The sequence below is a fragment of the Drosophila novamexicana genome, unplaced genomic scaffold (genome assembly GCF_003285875.2).
Source record: "Drosophila novamexicana strain 15010-1031.04,08,12 unplaced genomic scaffold, DnovRS2.1 tig00000137-arrow-arrow-pilon, whole genome shotgun sequence".
NCBI classification, from domain to species: domain Eukaryota; kingdom Metazoa; phylum Arthropoda; class Insecta; order Diptera; family Drosophilidae; genus Drosophila; species Drosophila novamexicana.
The window spans coordinates 1,333,399-1,358,361 of NW_020824777.1; the positions used below are offsets into that span (position 1 = coordinate 1,333,399).

At 40.3% G+C, this 24,963-nt stretch overlaps 7 protein-coding genes across 10 annotated transcripts in view; 1 reads left to right on the forward strand and 6 right to left on the reverse strand.

The window, feature by feature from the left end:
- The window catches only part of LOC115758268 (calbindin-32), a 36,767-nt gene extending 23,398 nt beyond the window's left edge, over positions 1-13,369 (forward strand). For 2 of the 3 annotated variants that reach the window (XM_030698829.1, XM_030698830.1), the window contains exons 7-12: positions 853-908; positions 969-1,014; positions 6,829-6,840; positions 12,408-12,464; positions 12,530-12,601; positions 12,654-13,369. In XM_030698829.1, the coding sequence (XP_030554689.1) occupies positions 853-908; positions 969-1,014; positions 6,829-6,840; positions 12,408-12,464; positions 12,530-12,601; positions 12,654-12,800 (390 nt within the window). In that variant the 3' untranslated portion in view covers positions 12,801-13,369. The remainder of the gene's footprint in view (positions 1-852; positions 909-968; positions 1,015-6,828; positions 6,841-12,407; positions 12,465-12,529; positions 12,602-12,653) is intronic. The other variant, XM_030698831.1, reaches the window with a different exon arrangement.
- A 1,504-nt stretch (positions 13,370-14,873) lies between these two features.
- LOC115758166 lies at positions 14,874-16,588 on the reverse strand. The gene is made up of 3 exons (XM_030698707.1): positions 16,428-16,588; positions 15,910-16,362; positions 14,874-15,172 (listed from the first exon to the last, which is right to left on the reverse strand). The coding sequence occupies exons 1-3, from the start codon at positions 16,472-16,474 to the stop codon at positions 14,959-14,961; spliced, it is 714 nt and encodes a 237-aa protein (XP_030554567.1). The 5' UTR covers positions 16,475-16,588; the 3' UTR covers positions 14,874-14,958.
- A 49-nt stretch (positions 16,589-16,637) lies between these two features.
- On the reverse strand, positions 16,638-18,113 carry LOC115758163 (CAAX prenyl protease 1 homolog). Of its 2 annotated transcripts, none has more exons than XM_030698702.1 (2): positions 17,973-18,113; positions 16,638-17,900 (listed from the first exon to the last, which is right to left on the reverse strand). In XM_030698702.1, the coding sequence occupies exons 1-2, from the start codon at positions 18,081-18,083 to the stop codon at positions 16,647-16,649; spliced, it is 1,365 nt and encodes a 454-aa protein (XP_030554562.1). In that variant the 5' UTR covers positions 18,084-18,113; the 3' UTR covers positions 16,638-16,646. The 2 variants fall into 2 exon arrangements, with proteins under 2 accessions (XP_030554562.1, XP_030554563.1); XM_030698703.1 differs by having other exon boundaries at positions 16,638-17,903; positions 17,973-18,055.
- Positions 18,114-18,219: 106 nt separating this feature from the next.
- Positions 18,220-19,690, reverse strand: LOC115758165 (CAAX prenyl protease 1 homolog). The gene is made up of 2 exons (XM_030698706.1): positions 19,572-19,690; positions 18,220-19,502 (listed from the first exon to the last, which is right to left on the reverse strand). The coding sequence occupies exons 1-2, from the start codon at positions 19,671-19,673 to the stop codon at positions 18,252-18,254; spliced, it is 1,353 nt and encodes a 450-aa protein (XP_030554566.1). The 5' UTR covers positions 19,674-19,690; the 3' UTR covers positions 18,220-18,251.
- A 66-nt stretch (positions 19,691-19,756) lies between these two features.
- LOC115758164 (CAAX prenyl protease 1 homolog) lies at positions 19,757-21,568 on the reverse strand. The gene is made up of 2 exons (XM_030698705.1): positions 21,402-21,568; positions 19,757-21,188 (listed from the first exon to the last, which is right to left on the reverse strand). Exons 1-2 carry the CDS (start codon positions 21,492-21,494, stop codon positions 19,923-19,925), a joined length of 1,359 nt encoding a protein of 452 aa, XP_030554565.1. The 5' UTR covers positions 21,495-21,568; the 3' UTR covers positions 19,757-19,922.
- Positions 21,569-21,667: 99 nt separating this feature from the next.
- On the reverse strand, positions 21,668-23,228 carry LOC115758191 (probable phenylalanine--tRNA ligase, mitochondrial). Its single transcript, XM_030698734.1, has 2 exons — positions 21,941-23,228; positions 21,668-21,877 (listed from the first exon to the last, which is right to left on the reverse strand). The coding sequence occupies exons 1-2, from the start codon at positions 23,159-23,161 to the stop codon at positions 21,710-21,712; spliced, it is 1,389 nt and encodes a 462-aa protein (XP_030554594.1). The 5' UTR covers positions 23,162-23,228; the 3' UTR covers positions 21,668-21,709.
- Positions 23,229-23,633: 405 nt separating this feature from the next.
- On the reverse strand, positions 23,634-24,879 carry LOC115758215 (cathepsin L). Its single transcript, XM_030698767.1, has 2 exons — positions 24,646-24,879; positions 23,634-24,578 (listed from the first exon to the last, which is right to left on the reverse strand). Exons 1-2 carry the CDS (start codon positions 24,732-24,734, stop codon positions 23,867-23,869), a joined length of 801 nt encoding a protein of 266 aa, XP_030554627.1. The 5' UTR covers positions 24,735-24,879; the 3' UTR covers positions 23,634-23,866.
- Positions 24,880-24,963: the final 84 nt, after the last annotated feature.

Consider the following 24,963-nt stretch of genomic DNA (forward strand, 5'->3'; position numbering starts at 1 on the left):
CGTTTGCAAAACAGATTTGCCGAGTTTTTTAATTCAAGCAACAAGAACATTCAATCATATATTAAAGAAGAATTTACCAGGCATTTTATCTTGCAGTTAAATGCATATTTAATTGGCTAAGAGTATTAAATCAAGTTACAATCTGGACATATTCCTCATTTCAATATATTCGTACTTTTCTTATAAGTTAAACTACTTATTAGACTTTACCAGGCAGTTTATCTGGCAGTTAAATTAACATTCCTTACTCCTTATTTAAGTTCATGTCTTCATGTCTTTTTTTATAAATATTCGTCTCGAGTTGAGCAATAATTTTGACATATTTTATTTGCCCAACTACTCACAAGAATTTACCAGGCAGTTTATCCGGTAGTCAAATTAAAATGAGAAAGTTTGTTCGCCTTACCGACTCTTTGTAAGAGTATTGGCAAGTTATCAACGTGGCTTTAAAATCTTACCATTCCGTTAACTAAATACTACTTGATGTTAACTTCTTACATGAAATTTAACAGGAACATAGAAAACGCAGCCCTAGAGAATTCATTGCTTAACTGAGGCACCAATAAAAACATATTTTGTATTCTAGGAAACGAAATACATTTCAAGCCAATATTTAGTCCTACTTTTACTTAAGGCAAGCAAAAGTCATGCCAAAAAAGCATTTGGTAACTTAGTTAAGTCGATTTACGAGTATGTGTTCATTTTAGGGGCTGCTATACGTGGTCCCAAGAGGCGCCAACCTATTTATGTATCATTAATTAGGTATAAAACTTCTGTCATTGAGCTCATTAAGCTTACTCACCAACTCTCCCCCTCTCTCTCCCTCTCTCTCTATTTGTACTCAAACCGCAGCTCCAAGTGTTTGATGCCAATAAGGATGGTCGTTTGCAGCTCTCGGAAATGGCCAAGTAAGTAGAGCAATGCCAAAGTGCTTGTCAAAGACAAAACGACCAACTTATTTATTACAGACTACTTCCGGTTAAAGAGAATTTCCTTTGCCGTCAGGTATTCAAGGTAAGTGCCAAGTATTATTTCTGCCATTGTGACAAGGCAATTTTATTCAAAAACTAATCAATGACTGATGTTTTTGTGCCGTTTCTTAAACTAAAACTATGTATGCTTAAATGAAACTGGTTAAAGCCAGGCTTACCCACTAGCACATAGGTTAACTTTAGCTTTAGCTTTAGTTACCAACTAGCTGCCGCCTGAGCTAAACAGCAACAAGCAACTGGCTATGCAAGCGCAATGCGTATGATTTTATTGCGTTTTCCTTATTTTATTTTGATTTATTTTTTTATGTTTATTTATTTTAGCGTCTGTGTCTGCTCAAATAGATATCAGCCACGTTGTGCGCTATAAACGTAAAATAAGAATCCAGCGAAGTGCACAAAAGCTTTGAAATTGCAGAGCACAGCAAAAACAAACAAGGCAAAGCATGCAGGTCGGCTGCTATCGACTGCGCCATGCTCTGTTTTCAGGCTAGTAAAGGTGGGTCGACTACGATTTTATAGAAATTGGCAATGAATCTTATACTGTGATTAAAGATTAGAGAAAAAAGAAAAGGAAAACAGTTTGAGGTGTATGTTCGTAAGCTACCTGCTAGCTGTGTGAGACATTAAATTTTTATCTGATGATGTTAAACCAAGGTATATAGTTAAAGTTTGATGCTCTCAAAAAGAATGCCGGCATATTCATGCTCTTGGCACAGGGTATAAGAAAAAGTTTGAGGACACCATGGCGTATGCGTGATGTCAAGTTAGTAAAACACGGCACAGAACCAAACACCTGTGCGCTGTACACCTGGTTAGCTTGTCTGCGGGGGGCATGTAGAACTTGCTGAAATCAATTTCAGCACAACGAGCAGACCCCATCATCTTCGTCACCATCCCCTAAATATACTTGTGCTGCGTCAGCAGCTCTTTTGCGTGTCGCTTGAGTATATTGCGAATAAAAGCCAGAGTTTCTTGTTTTTCGCTGTGAATAGGCAAACGAATCACTTTATTCTGATTATAAATACAAGCAAAACAGTGAACGCTGCTATCTGCGCCAAACTTTTGACTTTCTAATTAGGCAGACAGACAGACAGACACCTTGGCACACAGCAGCAGCTGGCACCCAAAAAATGTTGTGACAATGGTTCAGAGCTCGACTCTGAGCTATTACCTTGGGATGAAATTTAGTTTGGCTGAATTTCAGAATTTATTTGGCATTTAATATTTAAGCACAGCGGCTGCTCAAAATGTGCCCATTGAGGGTTAAATGGAGCGCACAGCTCAGTCCACTTCAAACGCTGCTCTCTTGTGGCCAATGACGTCCATTGTTGCTGACCGACTGACTGACAGACTGGCTGGCTGGCTGGTTGCCGGAACGTAATTGTTCACCAGGCCACAAAAAAAAAACCAACTTGGCTATAACTTTGCCAGGGCCATATACGTTGCTCCAACTTTGACTGCAATATTTGCCAGATTATTTGTTGTACTTTTACATTATTTTGGCTTTCAGCATGCTGCTGAGCATTTGAGCTAAACAATAGGCGCATGCACAAGGGTTATTCAAGCGTTAGAGCTGAGAAAATTAAATGCAGTCGAATTGAAATTACATTATGATTAACTTATGCAACTATTGAATAAGTATTGAATAGTTTAAATATAAATGAACCTTGCCCAGACAATATATTGCTGGTTCTTCATACGTTCCATAAGTGCACATTTATATTTGCGTCCTATTCTGGCTTAGCATCTGATGCGGCTCGAGGTTTAACATTTAAATAAGGAATGCCTTTTGAATTAATTGAGTAATTACAAAATTCGACTTAAGTAATTACTTTTTTGGTGATTTTAAACCCAATAAAAGACTTTGTGTCAATAGGCTTATGTGGACTAATCTGAAGACAGGCTGATGCGACACAATTTCAATCTCCTGACAAACCCTAATGCTTGGCCTAGCTGAGCCTGTGTGCGCGTGCGCGTGTATGGCCCGCAGCATTACTTGAGCAAACTCTTTGCCATTATTTTTACCGCAAGCAGATGTCCGACAATGTTCATGGCCAGCTACATGGCTTGGCTAGGCTGTGCTTCCGGTTTTGCTGTTGTTGCTAATCAACTGGCTTCGACAGGGTCAGCGAAGCGTTACCAGCTTGTGAGTCTGTGCTTATTGCTATTTGCAGCAAATGCACGTGCCGCAGTCACAGTCAGGCAGCTTACACACAGATCTGTAAAGAATTCCAGCTGAAAACTTAAGCTTGCCACGCGCACACTCTTCAAAGGTGCTGTCCAAACATGTGGTGTCACACGACGTATGCGCAATTTTAATTAAACCACACAAACCGCACTTGTCAAGTGGATTTTAGCGAAAGCTGAAACTGCAACTGATAGACTAGCTGATCGTTTCTGGTTTCAATGCTTGCCTTGTTGGATTTGCATGGCCCGTTTAAAAAAAAAAGACAATGACAGCAATTGCTGTGCAACGCGGCGGATGAGCAATATGCAGCGTGCCTGCAACCGCAGCCCATGGCCAACGTGAGTCACATTTACAGTTTGCTGCCGCACACACACAAAGTCAACTATTTGCCCATTGTTACAGTTGGCAGCACAGCGACGTTTTATTTGGCTTTTATTGACAAGCCACCCCCCCGCCCACACCCACCTTGGTTACGCCCCATGCATGTAGCACATGCGGTTACAAGTTGCAGTAAAGTGTGGTACAGTTTTAAGATACACTCGCCCTTATTTCTGCCGCCTCGATTTCTGCATCAGCGGCCAATTATAATGCACATCAGCTAGCTATATGCAGCAGTCGTTAAAATCATAATTTACCTGCCGCCTGTGCCTCATGCAGCTCAAGCCGATAGACATGCCACCTGGACGCTCGTCACATTGTTGCAGCAGTGGGCAATAAAGTGTCACAAGTTTAAGCAGCCATCAAATTGGCATTTCCAGCCCATTTGGCCATCACATAATATGCATTAAGCTGGATGGAGATGCTGCGTGGGTTCATTCCATTTCGCAGTACACGTAAACATAAATAAATAAAAGCATGCTTCAACATTTTTACAGCCACCAAGTGGCTGCCAAAAGACTTATGAGTTATGCCATGCAGACTGCAGAAATCAAGCAGCAGCAGCCACCAGGTAATTGCCAGGTTCAATTACACTGCATAACAAAAAAAGGAAAAAAAATTGTAAGCACAAAATTACCCGACCAAATGGCAGCCCGGTTGAGCTGTTTAAGTGGCGGCTGTCATTAGGGCAACTGTAAAAGTCGCTGGTTCAAAGCCCCAGAGTGGGTTTGCTATATTCTTAAGGCTACTTTCGACACAGTTATATAACTCATATAATGAGTGCTTAAATTAAAGTGTCCTCGGCGGCGGATCCAGTGTCCAGGGGACCCAGTCAATTAGGCAACTGGGCAAAGAAGTTGCTGGTTCAAATCATAGACTTGTGTAACTCTCAGCCCAAATGTTTAAGTTTAAGCTGGTTACCATTAACAATAGTTCAACAATAAAACTAAATATTCATGAATAATAAAAACAATGCAGGCCATAAAGAGTTCTAGTTAAGAATGCTAGACTAGATGATACCCTGTATTAAATACGTATGGTGGCATAATTCGAAATAGAGTATTTACATGCTAGATAATATCCTATATTTGGCTTTAAAAATCTATAAATAGATATTATTATGCGCTGTACTGTAAAGAAATTTACTCCAAGGGAAAAGGGAAAGTTACAAAATGAAAAAAATGGGATTGAGACAAAAGAGGAACAAACATTTTTAGATTAAAATTGAGGACGTATGCTCTACAAAGTAAATTTGAGGATCTTTCAACTTATTAAAATACTATCACAAAAGCTGCGCTGACTAATTATTAGTAAAGAACTCAAGATTAAAATTCCATATATTTAAATTTGTTTTAAATATGTTTAATATAAGTATATCAAAATTAAACGGGATGCAAGTTCAATGACTTTGTTTTGAAAGTTTTTGCTTTAGGCGTCTGTTCTTTACGAGCGAGTCAGAACTCTAAATAAACATTACGCTTCTTCCACTTCTTCCCTAAATACTTGTATGAATACATAAGTCAGTCAGAAGTCAGTAATTTTTGTATAATTTATAAGAGTTTTATGTGATATCTTTGAAATTTTAGGAATTTTCTGAAATGTTAATGTGCATTCGCTCATATGTGGGCCCTAAATTCCTCTAATCACTCTAAAATGTTCAAAATCCAAATGCAAAATCATAAGCATAAAGCCTATATGCACTCACATGGCAGATTTGATGAGCCCAGTTGACATTTAACTGAACTCTGCTCTGTGATGTCAACTATTTAGTTTGGGGGCAAATGCCACACCATTTGCACAGCTTAATGTTGCGCTATTTAAGCATTTTATGGCTTTGTAGCATTAAAACGAAATTGCTGTTGCATAGTGTTTAAAGGCAGCCGCTTGACATAGCGCTCCTATTTTGCTTGGCTCTGTGCCAATGTGCCGTAACGGCTTATGCTAATGCACATCACGTATAACACGCGTGTGTCGCAAATAATGCACAAGAGCTGCTGCGGCTGGAGCTGCAGCCAGCTTTAAAATGCGCATTTGCCTGTGGATAAACTTTTGCATTAAATGTGGCTTCTCAAATTTGCTGTAATTGTATTGTGGATGCCGGCATCACGGCATATGCCGGCCATTTTGGGTGGGTTACCTTTTCACTTAACTTTCCCGCACGTTGTGGTCCACACTAAGGTGCATATTTTTGTTTACGCCACTTTTAGGTTGCCTCTGCGGTGCCATTTGTGCATTTTAGTGCAGGCAGCTTACGTGAGAGTGTGGCCAAAAGCAAAAAGCAGCTAGCCACAAGCTTTTCGGCTGACACAGACAGTTTGATTTTTTGTTTTCATTTTTTTAAGCTCTTTGCACCTTTAAGCAGCAGCAAATTTAGCAAGACAACAGCAACTAAAAACCTTAGCTACAACTTTTGACTAATTGGTCTTGCCTGTTGGTTAACTATACGTATACTTAATATAATTAAAATATTTTTAGTTTGCTGCATTCTAGCTGGTATCTTAGCTTACTAACCAAAAATCTAGAACTATTGCCAACTAAACTAAATTGCAAACAACTTGCGCACATGCGGCCAAATAATTGAATTGAAATTCTAATAATTAGATTAAATCAACAATAAATTATTTAGCTGCTGTGTGCACATATATATATTTAGCTGAAATATTTTTTAATTTACAATTAAAACCAACTTTTTACCAACTTTCTCTGACTTTCTTTTTTTCATTCCCCCGCCTAACCCTTTCTATTGCAACTCTCTTTATGCCTAAACCAACTGCAACTACCTAAAAAAAATTAAAAAAAAAAAAACAACAACAACAACAACAACAACTGTATCTATATATTTACGTATAATCTATATGCATATATATATATTTCTACTTAAACTACAATCAACACTTGTACATTTTTTTTATAATCAACAACAACAACAAACAAAAACTTTTGAAACGACAATTTTTCCAACTTATAAATATATACAAATATTCTGCACGTGATGTACATTTTGGCTGCCACAAATGTTATTTTTCCACTTTTCGCAAAATAATAATAACAAATAATATATATACATATATGATAAAAATAAAATCGATTAAAAAATTCGACTCTAAAATTGCTGCAAACCAATCAAAAAACAATCAATTTAACAATCAAAATAATTGCTGTATATAAAATCGACAACAACTACAACAACAATCAATATGCACTGCCTACAACAACAACAACAACAACAACTTAACAAAAAAAAAAAAAACACACGTACTCGTATTCCAGGAGGGCATTGATGTAAGTATTTACCAGCCAAGCCGAACTAAAGCGAAACTAAACGTTGTTACCCAACCAAATGGAATACCAAAAAAAAAAATGACACAAAACCAAATACAACAAGAAAAACGCCAACAACAATAATAAACATGAAAGGACAACTAGCTTTGGCTTAGCCGAAAACTGAATACCCTTGCAGATAGCTTAGAAAGCAATTCACAAAAATTATTTACAGCTCTGGCCTGCTCTTAATATCGATTCTTGATCAAGAAATCGTATAGAAGATTATTTAAACAAAAATGTACTGCAAGCCAGAAATTGCACAGATTTTTTTTTTTCATTGATCAAGTAAAGGATTTAACTTATGTCGACTATTCTTAAATTGTTGAAACCTCTTTCAAATTCATAAGCTATTTGCCAACAAATTGGAAATGTTTCTAAAAGTTTCGAGATTTGAAAAACTAGCTAAGCATAAAGAATTTACCAGTCATTGAAAGATAAAGTATTTCTAATCTCCATAAAACTTTTTTATGTGTTGTGTCTTATAGAAAGCTTTCCCTAAAACCCTCAACTTTTCATTTCTCGAATTTGTTTTTAAATAAGTTTTTAAATTTTGGAATTTTCCACTTACGAACATCAGCAACGTCCTTTCAAAAGGATACTCAAAAATTTATATTAGAAGAAACTACAAATCTGATAATAGATAAAAGTAATTGAGAATCTCTCTCAGCATTAAAATACACAAAAAAAAACGGTTTTTATTAAAACCAATCAAACTCATTCATTCTCTGCCAGGGTATTCAAATCAAACACACTAGTTTGTACTCGCTTTTATTATTAAAGGATTTTATATTTGCAATAACAACCCCCCCCCCCTCAACCCCCCTCTACCTATCGACCAGAGCTTTCAGTTTAATAAAATATTTTGTATTTCAATTACTTTTGTTCGTGAAAAGTGAATGAAATTTTATTGACTTTAGCATACTTTGTTCGATTTGAATAGGTTCTTGTGACTGATTTCCCTTTTGTCAGTTAAAATCTATAGAAAACCACAGACCCTTAAACACTTTCCATAGACTACTCCGTATAGCTATACTACTATTTATAGATATCTATCGATACATATACTTATATTTAGCTTTTAAATGCATGCTATTTCTGCTGTCTGTTTGCTTTGCTTGGTTCGAGTAGCTTTTTTGTTACTTATTCGCATGTTTAGCAAATAAGTTTTGCAAGTGTGTGGGCGTGTGTATGGGTGTGCGGGAGTGGGTGTGTGTGTATGTGCCTTGAATTCTAAAAATGACTGTGGTCTGTTTGAAAGACACAGAGACGCAAACCAAATGCTTGATTAGATGTGTTTGCCAAAGCGCAAGAGTACAAAGTTGTACTTCATTAAAATTTAAATCTTTACATACAATATGTGTTCAGCATATGTTATTATATTTTTATTGTCAACGCATTTTGTTGGGAATAAAGAAAGCAAGTGTCTATAAATGTGCTAAAAAAAAATTATAGCTTACAGAAATTATTTCGATTTTGTCAAAGTTATGTGAATAAAGGGTTTCGATTAGACCGTTTCGTGCAGGTTTCCAAACCCCAGACATATTGACAGGCTTCTACCAGAAAAGGAAATTCAATTTCGTTCAAAGAAAGTTTTTTAAACCAACTTGAAGCCATAAAATCACATAATTTAGAGTATATGTATATAAAAAATATATAGGAACAACGTTCATTACACTTACAAGACATTAATTAGACATATTTTTATTGTACCGTCTAAACATTAAATAGAGAACAGTCCTGCAAGGTTATTTTAAACTAACTTAGCTTGCGATTTTATAAAGTAAACAAATTATGAGAGCTAGAATCAACTGATATCAAATTCTATATAGAGAACTATTCATTCAAGAACAAATTCCGTTAAAAAAAAGTCTTAAAATATAATTTTTTCCAAAATTTTACATATTGTAGTTTTCAGATTAATGAAGTCTATTAAAATCATATTCAATCGTTCAGCTTAAATCTTCCTCGAACTAGTCAAGGCCCTTTAATGAAGTTAAACATAGCCTCACAAATATGTAACATAACCTCAACGGGTGCTTAGTCACTGACCAAACCAATAAGTAGACTAGAACTATGTGCTGTACTAATTAGATATTTGCTACTTGTCACACACATAAGCACACACACAGACACACTCACAAACACATACACTCACCTATAGATGGGTGATAAGTGCATGTACGTGCGCTGCTTAAATCTAATGAAGGTCCAGATACGACCCTGGTATCCGACCCTTTGCATAATTTAGAGGCCAGTACACATCTGTGTGTGTGTGTGTGTCTGCGGCCAAACAAGGATGCCCTTTGCTGCTGCCCATATGGATAATGGTAGCCGCAGACATCCGCCGCCGAAGCCCGAATGGTTTTCAAAAGTGTTGAAGTATAAAATAATTACTTCATTTTATCAGGGATGTGCGAACGTGACGCTCCGTAGGCAGGCGGCTTAAGTGTGCAATTTGTCAGAGAGCGCGCTGACAAAATGTAAAGCACGCTTTTAGGCATCATTCCCTATAAAATGCCATAGAATTCGGTGTATGCCAGCGTGTAGGGGCCAAATTAAACACTAAGGCTCAACATTAAGCCCATCTTTCAGGGTTTATTTTTTAAAGCACACGAAACGAAGAACAATGTGCTGAAAGGGCTGAAGGAGCGGGCACTTAATGGATTTCCAATCCCCAAAACAAAAGAAATAAACGAGTAGATATGTGCTACTTACGTGTGCTCGCCTGGTAGTTATCCTGTAATTGGTTTTTTACCCTGAACCCATTCAAAATGGACAAGAAGGGTATAAATGTTTTGTGCAAATGCATGTAACAGGGAGAAGGAAGCATCGCTGACGCCATAAAGTATATATATTCTTGATCAGCATCAATAGCCGAGTTGATCTAGCCATCTCCGTCGATCTCACAGTCTATAAGAGCTAGAGAACGTAAATCCTATATGCAGCACAATAATTTGCCTCGTTCCCAAACAATCGATAAAAACAATATCGAAATCCTGTTTTATGAGCAAATCTCTTACGCTTAAAAATTATCTAAAATAAAAAAAAATGATTTATGTACGAGTTTATATGTTGAACTGTGTATAATATGCTTGCTATTCGAACTAAAAATAAAAGTAAAAGCATTTCTTTACGCAGTTACATACCCTTTCTATGTCCTTTTAAAACTATAGGGTATCAGAAAAAAAGAACAAAATGCCTTTTGTCGTACGCATCGTTTATAAAGCAGCTTACAAGTCTAAATAAAATAAATGTTATCAGTCCTTAGGGACACCACACAAACACAGACACACACTCACTCAGGGACACACGACCACACACACACACACACACATGCACACAGACGTGTTACAAATTGTTGGCTAGCTAAATTTGAGCCGTTACCATTTTGGTTTTGGGCCATGTTACACCTGCAGCGGCTTTGAACTTGAATGGTTAGCTATTCGCTGCCTGCCTTTTGTATTCCCCTCTGGCGCCCTGCTGCGCCTGCATGTGCTGCTTGCATAACCACAAGCAGCCGAAACAAGGTGCAGGCATGTGTGTGCCTCCGTGTGTGTGTGAGACAGGATGTGGAATCAATAAATCTAACTGGCGCTTGTAGCATACAAAACGTTCATCTCGCTCTATACATTAACACAATCATACGCACACATACATATATAGAAAGCTGTAAATGTGCGCGCTGAAATGTATGCTACAGTTATTTAGTCATAAGGCTAGAGCGAAGCATCCAGAGTACTGCAGTCAAGATTGAAAGACTTGTAGATACCCTTTATCCATACATTCGAATTTTCTTTGTACGCCACAAGATATAACTTCTGATTTCGGTTGTAAGCTTGTTTAAAATCTGTACCTATCGATGGAAATAGGGAGGTTTGTCAAAGAGAAAACTCAATAGCAAAATTATGATATAGATATTTCTAATCTCCAGCTATTTAAGTATACATATATATGCATATACTTTATAAGTTCGAATCAGTCTTCTGCCTTGTAACATACAGCTGCCCTAAACTATTACAGCCTGCTTTAGTCATTTGTGTGCAGGGTATAAACAGCCACAGAAAACTCGCAATTTACCTTAATGCATATTAATTACCGAATGTCAAGCGCACAAACCAAATTGCCAAAATATTAAGGCTAGGGCGCAGCCGAGAGGAAAGTCGAGTACAAGTACAATACAAGTCAGCTTAATTAAGTCATTCGTTATAATACGAATAAGCCTGCAATCTCTGGCAATATAGCAAGACGCCTTACGCATTAGAGATGTGTGCGTCGAGTATTTTTCTAGCATGAAACGAGCAAAGCAAATCGCTTGTGTCAGTGTTGAGAAAGGGATAATGACTAAATGCGATAAATATAAAGCGATAAATTGACCGAATTGATTGAAAACGAAATAATCGTAGAATGAAAGTAAATGAAGAGATTTCTGGCACTGAATTGAGCTTAATTCGAAAAATGTAAATCAATATTCCTCTCAAATTGATGTGGTAAATTTAAGTAGGAAATTGAGGCAAGCGAGAAGATGTTGGTATTTAATTTATTATTACGTTTGCTTAAAAGGAGGTGTGACCCCCGCAGGCTAGAAATATTAAGTATTGTTATTGGGGAGATATTGGGAATTAGTTAGCCCATGTGAATACATGTTGATTCTCTCATAAGTTGGGGTGCCTTTGGCCCAAAACTGAGTATTAAGTAGAACAAGCTGCTTTAAAATAGGCAACAGCCAAAAGGTGACCGTTGAGAATATCATGTCCTATAAGTAAGAAGCGCTTAAAATAATTGGAAGCAGAAACATTTGTTTCCAAACTTTATAAAATAGTTTTGAATATTATAAAAATCCTTTTTTCTGATCAACTTGAATCAATCGTGTCGTGTGTGCCTCATTTTCGTGTCCTGCCCCTTGGCTAACAAAAATATCGAACAAATGCCCATCTCAAGGCTAAACACAAATAACAAAAAAGTGAAGCATACATTTCAGAGCAAAGCTGCTGTTTCTTTGGAGCTTGTCCTATTTAGATGCCCTTTGGGGATGTGCTACGTTTTTTTCCGGAGCCTGCAAATAATTATGCACAAATTGGATGGAATATGAATCCAGGGATTGAGTCAATGCAAACATATATGAGAAATGTAAATGAAAATTGATTTGCATGCAAGCGAGCAGCCCATATGTGTGAGAGTATATGTGTGTGTGCTTTTGGGTGTGCGAGTGTGGTTTGAATTTCCATAGACAAACACTGGCCGCATGCGTAATAAAAAAAGTTGGAAGCGGGAAAATAAATGTTTTTGCATGAACTGTAAATAATAATAATATAAGCAAGCACACATACACACACACACACACACACATGCGAAACATACACAAACACATGTAGACTAGAATACCAAATACCAATACCATATGCCAGTTGACATGAAAAATAAATAACCCAGCCGAGTGTGAAAAGTGTACATATGATACGGAAATATGATTTGCCAGACACTTCAACCAGACTTTCATATGCTCTTTCTTTTATTGCCTAAACCAGGGCGCTACCAAGCTGACCAAGGAGGACATTGAGAAAGTATTCTCGCTATACGATCGTGTAAGTTTACAGAGTTCAGCGCATATAAGATTCAAAAATATTAAGAGTGTATTAAAATAACACAGGACAACAGCGGCACCATTGAGAATGAGGAGTTGAAGGGCTTCCTCAAGGATCTGCTCGAGCTGGTCAAGAAGGTAAGTGCCGAGTGCTGATAGCGCAGGACGCATTCTATAGGTTCATCCACAGGACGACTATGATGCCCAGGATTTGGCTGCCTTCGAGGAGACAATCATGCGCGGCGTTGGCCATGATAAGCATGGCAAAATCTCGCGCAAGGAGCTGACCATGATCCTGCTGACTCTGGCCAAAATATCGCCCGAGGATGAGCAGTAAATGTTTAAAAACACACACACACATCTATTTTTGTTACCAATTTGGGTAAACTAATGCAAATGGGGCGTGTTTTTGGCCGCAAGCCAAAAAAAACAAATAAATAAAACAAAAAATTGATTACTTTAAAAAAAAACTGCCCGCAACGAGGCGCAGCTCGAGGAAATAACCTCACAAATGCTATGAAAAACCGTTAAGAATAATACAACAAAAATTTGGACAAAAGCGCTAAAATTCTCCACAAAATTTACAACAACAAAAATAAATTAAACTTAAAATAACAATCAACAAAGCTTATTCAAACTAAATGTTTCAAATTAATTAAATGTTTATGCATGTTAAGCTATCGAAAGTCTATTTCCAAGAACTACAGAAAAACCAAACGCAAACAACAAATTTATTATATATGTGTATTCGTAAAGTAAAAAAAAATTGAGAAAATGCAAAAAAAAAATATCTTCAAATATGAATACCAGTAAAAATTACTTTTTGACAAAGCAACTCGAAACCAGCCATAAAAATAAATGAAAAAAAACAAATTGTTCAGTACATCGATTTTAAAAAATAATATTTTTGATCAGCCAGAATACTCGTAACATTTATATTTTCTATTTCCTATATATAATGCATATTTATTTATATTTAAAAAAAATAAATAAATAAAATCTAATTTAATTTTGACTTAATTAAAACGTAGCTAAGCGTAAGAGCAGACACTCAACAATTTATTGCAAAACAAATAACAAAAAGTGAAATTTAAATTATTATATTATATATAATTATGTAGTGTGAATTTTTTAGATAATTGTTGTTAATAATTGTGTGTACTTATTATAATTATTATATTATATTATATATATATATATATATACATATATATATATATATATATGAATGTACTGTATAATGAATATATATTTTGATGCGTGTGATTTTTCTGCTTAGTTTCTTTTTGGACAATTTACCTAATTTTTGGAAAGAATAATCCAATATTCGTCGAAATATCGTATTCATCGTATTATATCGTATCTGGTAACAGTTTTTGTAGTGCATAAGTTTTACCAAAGGCAGGCGTCGGCCAGCATCAATCAAAGCACTCGATGAACAGCTGCCAATTGGCACTCGAGCACGACGCCCGGTCCAGAGGCAGGTAAAAAACAAAAAAAAAAAAAAAGGAACAAGAAAAACAAAATTGATATGGAAGAGAAAAACTAAAATCCACTTAGAACTGAGAAGCACCCTCTTCACAGCCCAACTGAACACATGTCGTACTTGTGCTTGTGCATTTGGCAGGGGCGGCTTTCGAAGGGGGGGGCGCTTGGACAGAACAAATGCGAACACACAACTACACAGCTTTTGCCATAAATGGTTTTAATTGCAAAATGAAACTAATTGCTCTATATGCGCTATGCCTAAAATTGATCTGCTTTAAATTGTTTAAAACTCCTCAAGGTGCTAACTCTATTGAAAATACGCGAAACCAACTATTGGTACATAACTATTTTTCGATTAGCAAAACTTTTCATTTGCCCAACTTAAAAAGAAAAATAGCCAAAATAAAAGTTGTCCTCTAAAAACCAACACAATTTCCAAGCTATTTGAAAGAAAAGTTTAACTAAGCTTTAACACAAAAACGCAGAAAAATTCGTATGTAATCTATGAATAAATCCAAAACAGTATATGTTTATATACATATATATATGTGTGTTATAGAGAACTGTGCGATGCAACAAAATGCCAAGTAAAGAACAAAAAATATCGTATATACTTATATACTTATTATATATCTTACCTATGCTAATGTTTAAGATGGAATATATCATACATACAACAGCTTCGGAAAGGACTTTCTCAAAAAAACACGATACCAAAATACATTATAAACTTTAACTATAAACTACAACTCTAAATATATATATATATATATATATATATATATATATATATACATATATAGTATATATATATATATACATATATAGTCATATATATATATATATATATATATATATATATATATATATATATATATATATACAACCTACATACATACATATATGTCAAGCAAAAATTCTATGAAATGAAAATGTGTGTTTTAATAAACTATCGATAGATCACAATCTCAAGACACGTGGAAGATATTGTTTGCTTTTTGTTCAAGCTATTGCGGCACATTGCCCTGCTCATAGTTCTGCTCCTCCAGCAGTTCGCTTAGCTTTTGAAGCAGCGCATTGATCCCAATTATATTGGCATTCATATCGGGCATGATGCGAATATCACTCTTGGAAGCCTCCTCCTCCTGTTGCTCCTGCGTGGGCATCTCGCCGACCACCTCGTTTATATAGTCCATGGTCTCCTTGATCTTCAGACAGTGGCTGCTTGTAGTAAAACATTGTGTTAATGGATAACTAACTAATTATGTATATACAGGGAAAACTCTCTGAAACGGACAGAGACAATTGAGTCAAAAAGAGTCCGTTTTATGGGTATGGGTATTGCTTGATTCACAACAATTTGACTGAAAATGTCCGCCCAAAAGGGATGTCCGCCTAATCTGACTGTCCGTTATGAGAATTTTCACTGTATTCTAAATTAACTGACTAGCTTATATAACTTTTAAGTCTTTCACACCCTAACTGCTTTTTATGTACATGAAAATTATGATGCGATTTTCGAACATTTCCTCGGCAAGGGTTGAAAATTGGTGGAAATGGTTGTAGAAAAACTCTTTGTTTCCTGCCGCTTGGCTTTTAAGTAATTTCCTACGATCTTTGTAAAAATACCCTGAAGACGGGTTTCACACTTTTTCAAAAATCCACTGGCTTAGGTGGAATATGGAAAACTGCAACTGATAGCCTTCTATATTACTACCAAAAGGGATGGGAAATTTTGGAAAAAACCTTGATTACAACTCTTTTTTCAGTTGACTGACTCCAAGTCTTTGTTTGTTCTTGAAAGATTCTATATAAAATATTATTTTAGACGATTGCGGAAATTAAAATTCTCTGGTTGAATACGGGGGCTCTCCAGGTAGTGCAGATAGATTTTAATTTCGCACGAGCCAATAACAATAATATTGAAAACCGTTTGCCGGAATGGTATATAAACGTACCATTTGGGCAGCGCATAATCGTTGGCGGTGAAATTTCGGCACTTGCAGCTGTCCAGATGCCAAGCGAGAGATAACACTTGCAGCTTTCCCTTGATCCTTTCCAATTTGGTGGCACGCTGCGGCAATACCAGAGGCAACTCCTCCATGTGCCAGGTGTGCAGCTGGCTCTGCTCGTGTTCGCTCGTATTCGCCGAAACCGACGGCTCCTCGATGTGCCTCACTTCGATAAATGCGTATTCGTCAAGACCAACAGTTAAAAGCAAATTACATAGGGAAGGCGTCTTTGTGATACTGCCGCCCAATCCGAAATGGCGTTTGAGAAAGCCGACAGCCTGGCTGGCACAGTCCTGGCAGCAGCGACAATTGGCGTTGCCTTTGCTGCGGAAAACAAATCCGGACGGATTGTTCATGACAAAACGCGTGGAATAGTCTTCATACGAGATATGCGTCTGACTGTGAACGGGATAGAGGAGGATTGAGATTTCACATAAAACAAGACTCAAGATCGCTTCACTCACCACTTGTCAATGTTAACATTCAATTTGGTGATGCGTCCAAGGGGCATGGCCGCTTAATAAGTAATTTGCTTCCGTAACTGAAATTCGAGCGAATTTTTACAAATGATTACAAAAAGAGAAAAAAAAACGACAACAAATACGAAACTAATCTCACTGGCTACTAAAAAAAAAAATAAACTTAAAATTTATAGAGAAAAAAAGAGAGCTCTGATTGCTTCGCTAGTCATTGTAGTAGGCCTCCGTGTCCAGGCGCTGCTGATAGGCCAGGCGCTGCAATATGGTCGGATGCGTGTGATGCCAGCGTGCATAGCAGCTGTCGTAGACCGGAAAGCTCATGTGATCCGCATAGATCTTGATCAGCGCCAGGCGCAGCTGCATGGAGTAGCCCAATCGGTGGGCAAAGCGATCCGCTGCATACTCGAAACGGCGCAAATTCCACAACATCAGAAAATTGGCCAGCGTCAGGTATGGCGTCATCGCAAAGCGCAGCACAATAATGAAGCCGACAATAATTGGACACAGGCCCGGCACAAATCCGACTGCCTGATACAGCTGCGGGCAGTGGAAGAGCAGGCCGAATAGCACCATGGTCAGCAGGAAGTGCACCTTCATTATTAATGTGGCCTTATAGAAATGTCCCTTCCTCCAATGGCCCAGCTCATGGGCAACAACGGCCACCACCTGTGGATTGCTCAGGCCGCGTCCCACCTCGTAGGGCTGCAGCTCCTGGATGGGCAGACCCTTATTATAAAGCAGCGTATCGAAGATGACAATGCGCTTCAGGCAGCAGCTGCCATAGAAATAGGCGTTGCTATACTGCATCGATTTGGTTCTGATAATAAAGACACGAGACATGGGAAATCTGGTCACATCACAGACTTGTTTGATATCCGCATAGAGGGTGGTGCCCGGCGGCAGGCGACGCTGATGACCAATGCATGGAATGCATAGGTAGGGCAGAAAGAAGACCAAAAATATCGTGAACAGAGCCCACAATACCCAGAAATATAGAAAAAAATAATAACCAAGCGACTGAACACTAAACACAATCAGCATGGTCAAAGGTGCAAGGATGATCTGTGAGAGGACAATGGACAATAGGCCCATGCAAAAGTATATATAACAGGGAAAACGCTGCTGTGTCCCGTAGCGCAGCTCCAATATGCACTTGTCGTAAAGCAGCACGGGCAGGCAACGCAGCGTTATATAGATGGTCAAGTAGAATACAAAGATCAGGCTAATCCAAACCTCTTCGCTGGTCAGGCTGGCCAGGGTGCTGGTGGCCAGACCCCAGACAAACGGATAGAAGCCAAAATACAATTCCAATAAACTAATTATCATATCCATGACATGCTTCCAGATGACCAACTCCATTTTGTGCAGCTCATAGATGCGGGCGCGATGATAGATTTCCGGCGGTATTATGCCACGCAGCTCCTCCGGCACCAAAATGGCGCCCAGGCAGGTCAGTTGCTACTGGACAAAAATACGTTTAGGGAATCGGTGAGAGCTTGGCGAAAGTAACCCACATCAATGACAACTCACCTGTCGCTTGGCCAAGATTATTTCCCATATGTGATCAATGAATAACACCAGCATCAGTATATAAAGCAGATGGCGCGGTTCTAGCTTCGGCCAAGTGTCGTAGAATACCATCGCTCAGGATAAGATCATGTTTCCAAAACAAACAACAATAATGACAAAGAAAACAATCAACAATGAAGATAGCACACATATACGAGTATGTCAATGTATGTGTATATATTTATACTCGAAAAATGGCAGCTAAATGGCAGATAACAGATGTATGCGAAGCTACTTTGTTCAGGATCTGGACGCCTCGAGCTGCTCCAAGCGCCCCAGACGGTGCAGCATTGTTGGGTGCGTATGATGCCAACTGGAATAGCAGCCGTCCGATATCGGAAATGACAAGTTATCCGCATAGAGCTTGAGCAGCGCCTGCCTCAGATGGATGGCATGGCCCAGCGTGAAGGCAAACTTATCTGCCTGATATTCAAATTGGCGCGTCATCGTTAGCATTAGCACATTCGAGATAGTGAAATATGGCGTCAGCACAAATCCAAAAATGATGATAAATCCGGCAACGATTGGCTGTAGGCCCGGCTCAAAGCCAACCGCCTGATAGATGGGTCCATGGGGAAAACAGATGATAAAGAGCAGAAGGGTCAGCAATAAATGCACTTGGAACATCACAATCGCCTTGTAAAAGTGCCCATTCTTCCAGTGGCCCAGCTCGTGGGCAACTACAGCGACCACCTGCGCATTGGTCAGGCCCTTGCCCTGGTCTTCCGCCGGCATCTGGGCGGGACTGTGCCGGCCACGATTCAACAGCAGCGTATCAAAGATCACAATGCGCTTCAGGCAGCAGCACCCATAGAAGAAGGCATTGCTGCCGACACTGGGATCCCGAACGCGTATGATGTAGACCTGACGAATGGGAAACCTGACGCGAGCAGTTAGGTACTCCAGATCCGCTTGCAGTGCTAGATTTTCGAGCGGCACACGTTTGCCAATGAACGGATCAATGATGCACGGCACCAGCAAAATGACCACCACGGTCAGCATGACGGCAGCCGCATACAGACCCAGAAAGGCATACTGACCCAAAAACTGCACCATCAGGACCACTACACTGACCACCAATGCCATCAACAGCAGCGAGCAGATGGTGTCGAGAATATCGCAAAGAATGCGATGCAACCACCTCGTCTTGGGTCGCTTTACCAGGCTGGTTATGCACCATCTCTCATAGATGTGACCCGGCAGAGATTTGATTGTGATGTAAATGCTAAGTAGGAACACATATATGATGGACAGGCACACCTCGTGCTTCATCCAATCCCAGATAACGCATTTGCCGGCCACGCGCCAAACGAACGCATAGAAGCCAAAATACAATTCAAGGCAGCCGCAAATGATGACCACAAATAGCGTATTGACTATGATGAACCAGCTCTTGTGTAGCTTGTATGTGCGCATTTTGTTAAACAATTCCTGTGATAAATATGGACCCAGCACCCCCGGCACTTGGGGCACATCATAGACAATAAGGATCTGCAAGAGAGATTTTAGGGGCACAGTTTGGACTGGATGGCATATGGCATATGAATATGGCATTATTACCTCGCGCAGCAGCAGATACAGCGACCAGAGACTATCCGCGACCAGTACGACTATAAGGAGATAGAGTATAATGGCGGGATCGTTCCAGAAGGAGCCAGTCATTGTTTGTGCCCCCAACTTAAATTTGACATTTTAGCCAAATACATACGATATACATATTTTAGAATTTTTCATATACATTTTTGTTTTCGTTTTCAAAGTCCTGGCTATCGCTTGCTTTATTGAAATCTACACAATATACAACTAAACAAGGGGCTACTACAATACGATACAATACGGAGCGAGAGAGAGAGAGTGTGAGAAGCTAAATGCTTTGGTCTAGAAACTTGAAGGGGCAACTTGCCCTGGCATTTACTGCACCTTCTTCTGTGACTGGCCCAGCTCTTTGAGGCGTGCCAGACGCTGCAGCAGCGTGGGATGCGAATGATTCCAGGTGGAGTACAACCAATCGTAGACAGGAAAACCTAAATTATCCAAATTGAGCTTGATCAGTGCACGGCCCAGTTGATGCTCAAAACCCAGCTTATGGGCAAACTCATCCGCCTGATATTCGTAGCGACGCGACAATATGGTCATCGCAAAGTTTATGATCGCATTATAGGGTGCCATCACATACGTGAAGACAATCAATAGACCGACGAGTATGGGTCGTGTGCCGGGCTGGAAGCCGAGTGCCTCATAGAAGGGTGCATACTTGAACAGATAGCCAAAGACTAGAAACATGAGCAACAGATGCACCTCCATAATGACAATATTCTTGGTCACATGTCCCAGCTTCCAGTGGCCCAGCTCGTGGCCCAACACTGCCAGCACCTCCTCATCCGTGCAGCCCTTGCCCTTCTCATCATCCGTCAGCTCCGAATCGTCGGCCTTGCCTTTGTTCAGCAACAACGTATCGAATAGCACAATACGCTTGGAGTTCCACAGGCCGTAGAAATAGGCATTGCTATGCGAGGAACGCTTGGAGCCCTCAACCACGTATAGCTTCGTTAGCGGAAACTTAAGTGATGCGGCCAAATCCTCAATTGACTTGCGCAACGGGCCCTGCTCCAACGGCGTGTACTTGTCAAACAGCGGGGCAATGAAGATCGGATAAATGGTGAGCAGCACCAGCGATATGACGCCAGTGAAGATCCACAGCCAGATGAAGAAATTATCGCCGCCACGTTGCACAATGAATATGATGGCCGCCGTAATGGGCAGCATAACCACTTGTGTGACCAGGAAGCCCTTCAGTTGATCCCAGGCAAAGAAGCCTGCCGTTTGCTTATTGAAGCCATGCTTCTCCTCCAGTACAAAGATTTTGTACAGCTTGAACGGCAGCGATTTGAATGTGGACAACACATTCGAGATTAGGACAAAAACCAGACTGACGACTATCTCATTGCTGGCGTCCCAGTGCAGACGTTCGACCACATTCAACGACAGCTGCCAGATCAACGCAATAAGTCCCACATAGAGTTCCAAGCAGAGCAGCAGCACATCCATAAGCAGCGCCTTGAATATCCCAAAGTTCTCCTGATCCAGGCCATATTTGCGCGCCTTATGGAACGTCTCCTCGCTCATGTGCGCCTTGAGCTCATTGGGCACAGTCAACGCACTGCGATAGACTTTCACCTGCGAGTCAGGGATAGGCAGAGGGAGAGTGCGTTTCATTAACAACAATTGCTATGGCAATCAACGAACTTGGTTGACATTTAACGTGCCGCTAAATATATATATATATATCAACACGTATGTACGTGCACAGATGCATCATAAAATACAAGCAAACATTAATTGCCGCCTTAAAATACTGGCACGTGCCGGCATACGCCCATATTGACTCACCTGGCGTACGGCTATATAGATTTCCAGTGCATTCTCAATGATGACCAATGCCAATATGCTGTACAGCACGGTGTCTGCTTCTAATGTGGACATTTTCACCTGAATTTCATAAAATTAATAAAGACGTATACTTCAACAACGCCGCACTCTACGGCTTGCACATAAAGGCTTTAAAAAAGTGTTGCAAAGCGTTCGAGTATCGATTGTACAGCAAAAGCATCGATTACTTTGAGCAAACGCACAAAGTTTTTCAAAAAAATGTCAATTTATTTTACTATTTTCGGATTAAAACAATTTTTTAATTAAGACTAGCGTATTTGCACATTAAAACTCTCCACACTAGCATCGGCTATCTGCTTGTGCATCTCATTGACCTCAGCCTGCGTCATAGTGCGCTCCATATGACGATAGACAATCCGAAAGCATACGCTGGATTTGCCCGTCTTTGGATGCTTGAATTTGTCCACCAAGCGTATCTGGAAATTCCAAAAATAACTAGCTATTATGTACATATGTGTTTTTGCTAACATGTAACGCACCTGTTCCACGACATCCCCAGCTACCGAGCGCACCAGGTCATAGAAGTCGTTGGGTGAGAAGCCAGCATAGACCTCTACATCGGGCGGCAGCCAGAAGGATAAATCGTTTGTACACTGCGGATAATGTGAGATGGCTTTGTACTTGGGCTGGTTATGCAGATCCTGCTCACTGAACTGTGATAGGAACCCACTGTCATTGGACCAAAACAATCGAATATCTGGTATATCGAATAGTATCATAGCCAGGCGCTCCAGGCCCACGCCAAAAGCATAACCGATTGACTGATGCACGCCCGCCTGCTGAAGTATCTCGTGGCGCATAATGCCGCAGCCGAGCACCTCCAGCCAGTTGTCCTTGAAGTATATTTCCAGCTCCCAAGATGGCTGTGTAAAGGGAAAATAGGTGTCCACCCAGCGATACTTGATACGCGGACCAAATAGCTCCTTGGTCAGGCCAACCAGCACGTGCTTCATCTCGTGCTCCATCAGCTTGACGGCCTCGAGGGTGTGGCAGGGCTGCTTAGTCTGGTCCATGCACTTGGATGAGGATAAAATGCGCTTTGGATCTGCGAGCGAACCGCTCCACGTCTCCTCGAACAGTTCCAGGCCAGGATTGCGCTCGAAGAGCTTATCTTTGGTGACCAGACGCACTGCGTCCGCCTGATGGAACACCGGATAATGTGTGCTGTCGATCTCATCGCGCCTATAGACCTCACCAACAACCAGAAAGTTGTCCAATCCACCAGATATCAACTGCACCTGATGTGCCGTCGTGTGGGCGCGCAGCAAGTGCTCCCGATTGATATAATAACAGTCCGATTTCTGGCGACTCACATGATCGCTGGGAATAAGCAGATTATCAAAGTTCTGCTGCACCGTCACCACCGGATTGAGTTGGTCATAGACGGAAAATAGTGGATTTCCGCGCTGATTGCGATAAGCGCCATAAAAATAGTTGACAATGCGCTGGCGCATTATCGACAACGGATGATCCCGCTGCAGATGCTTATTGAGTCCCAGGTGAGACAAAATCTTTGGGGTCACATTCGTCCAGCTGTCCGTGGCGTACGTGCCTCCATTGATTTCCAATTGCAACGGCTGCTGGGGCGTCGTTAGTTTCTTGGCCTCCTCAGCGGCACTGCTGGCCAACAAGCGACGGCGCTGTTGGCCCGTAATGCCCAAACACAGACGCGAGCCGTGCACACGCAGCGTCAATAGCATTTTCTATGTTGTTTTTTATTTACTAACTGGCCAAATATTGCATTCTATGTATTATAAAACAACAGCTGCTTCTATTGTATCGATAGTATCGATAGGCGTGCGCCCAAAATGTATCGATGTTAAATAACATCGGTACCACTTACCAGGGCTGTTAACTAATTTACAATTACAGTCGACAATCGGCGCTTATCAGTGCAAATTTCAACAATTTTTAGTGTATTTGTTTATTCAAACTGGCTGTCATATCAAAAATATCTCCTAGGCTCGTTTCACGTTGCACTCTATTGTCTAGCCTTTAGGTTCAGTTTGTGAGCCTGACTTTCCCGGGTTATGGTGCCAGTCTTCATTCTTCATATTGAATCTAGCAAGGCATCCATTCAAATATTGGTTTTATTACAATTAATAATTGGTAGTCTGCCTTCTATACTTATGATTTGATTATTTTTCATGCCGGTACTTAAAAGAAATTGAGTTCTCTTTAAAAATATTTTTTATTATTTTGTACAAAACATCAACATTGTAATATGCCTAATTTGTATTCACTTTTAATGGCAAATCATATAAAAAATGCGATGATGAGTTTTGCAGATCGTAACATATGCCCATTAAATTATAAGTTTACTTTTGAGATGCTCGCTTCGGAATATAGAGGTCCTTCTCTGTGATTAAATAAATGAGGTTGAGCGGTGGTGCATATATGTTGTTCTAGACCAGCGGATAGCTGGAGGCTGAGGCAATGCCGCACTGATTGTCTGCATTGCGCGCCATCTTGATGAAGCCCTTGTCGCCCCAGGTGGTACCCCACGAGTTCTTGACCAGCCAATAGTCCTGGCCACTTTCATCGGTGCCATAGCCCACGACGAGCACACCATGATCCAGATTTTGTGGATCACACTGTGGCTCATTGTAGATGCCCTCGGAGTAGAACTGGAAGGACTCGTGAGAGGCATCAATCGCAACCGAAACGGGTCCAATGGTGGCCACAGCCTCAGCCATCTTTTTCTCATCACCCTGGGGTATATCAACGGATCCGCGATCCGTGGCGCCAATGGTGGCCTTGTTGAAATGGCAGGAATCATCAATGCCCTCATACGGATACGATTTCTCGGTATCGATACCACCATTATCCTTAATATAACGGAAGGCATTGTCCATCAGACCACCATTGCAGCCATTGTTGCCGTACTTGGTGGAGCAATCGACCAGATTCTGCTCGGAGAGCGAGATCAAAGTGCCTGCCTTACGGAAATGCTGACCCTCCAAAGCGCCGGTGCTGGAGAAGGCCCAACAGCTGCCGCAATGTCCCTGATCCTTGATCTCGGTAACAGCGCCCTTGCTGCGCCAATCCACAGACTTGGGTATCTTGACATGCTCCGGCGAGATGAACGTCACGCCCACAAAGCTGGGATCAGATGCACTATAAGGATAGACGATTCAATATAAGAACTGGTGTTGTATGGCTTGAATAAGGGGGGGATGCTCACCGCAGCTGCTTGTGCAGCGTGTAGTTGAAGCCATTCATTGTCGTATGGAACTCATGATGCAACATATCCGCGTACTTGTTAACGGCCATCTTAAAGCTAACTTCGCCGGCGGCATAGCGCTGATTGTGCTTGGCAATCTTGTGTTTGTTCTCATTGAAGATCTTCAGGCGAAAACGCTCCTCGGTCTCATCCAGATAGTTCTTGCGATGCTCCAGCTGCAATGGGAGAGAGGAGCGTGTATATAAGTATATATACATATATAAACAAGTGTATATGCCACTCACGACGACTTGTGCTTATCAGCGAATGTGTTTCGAC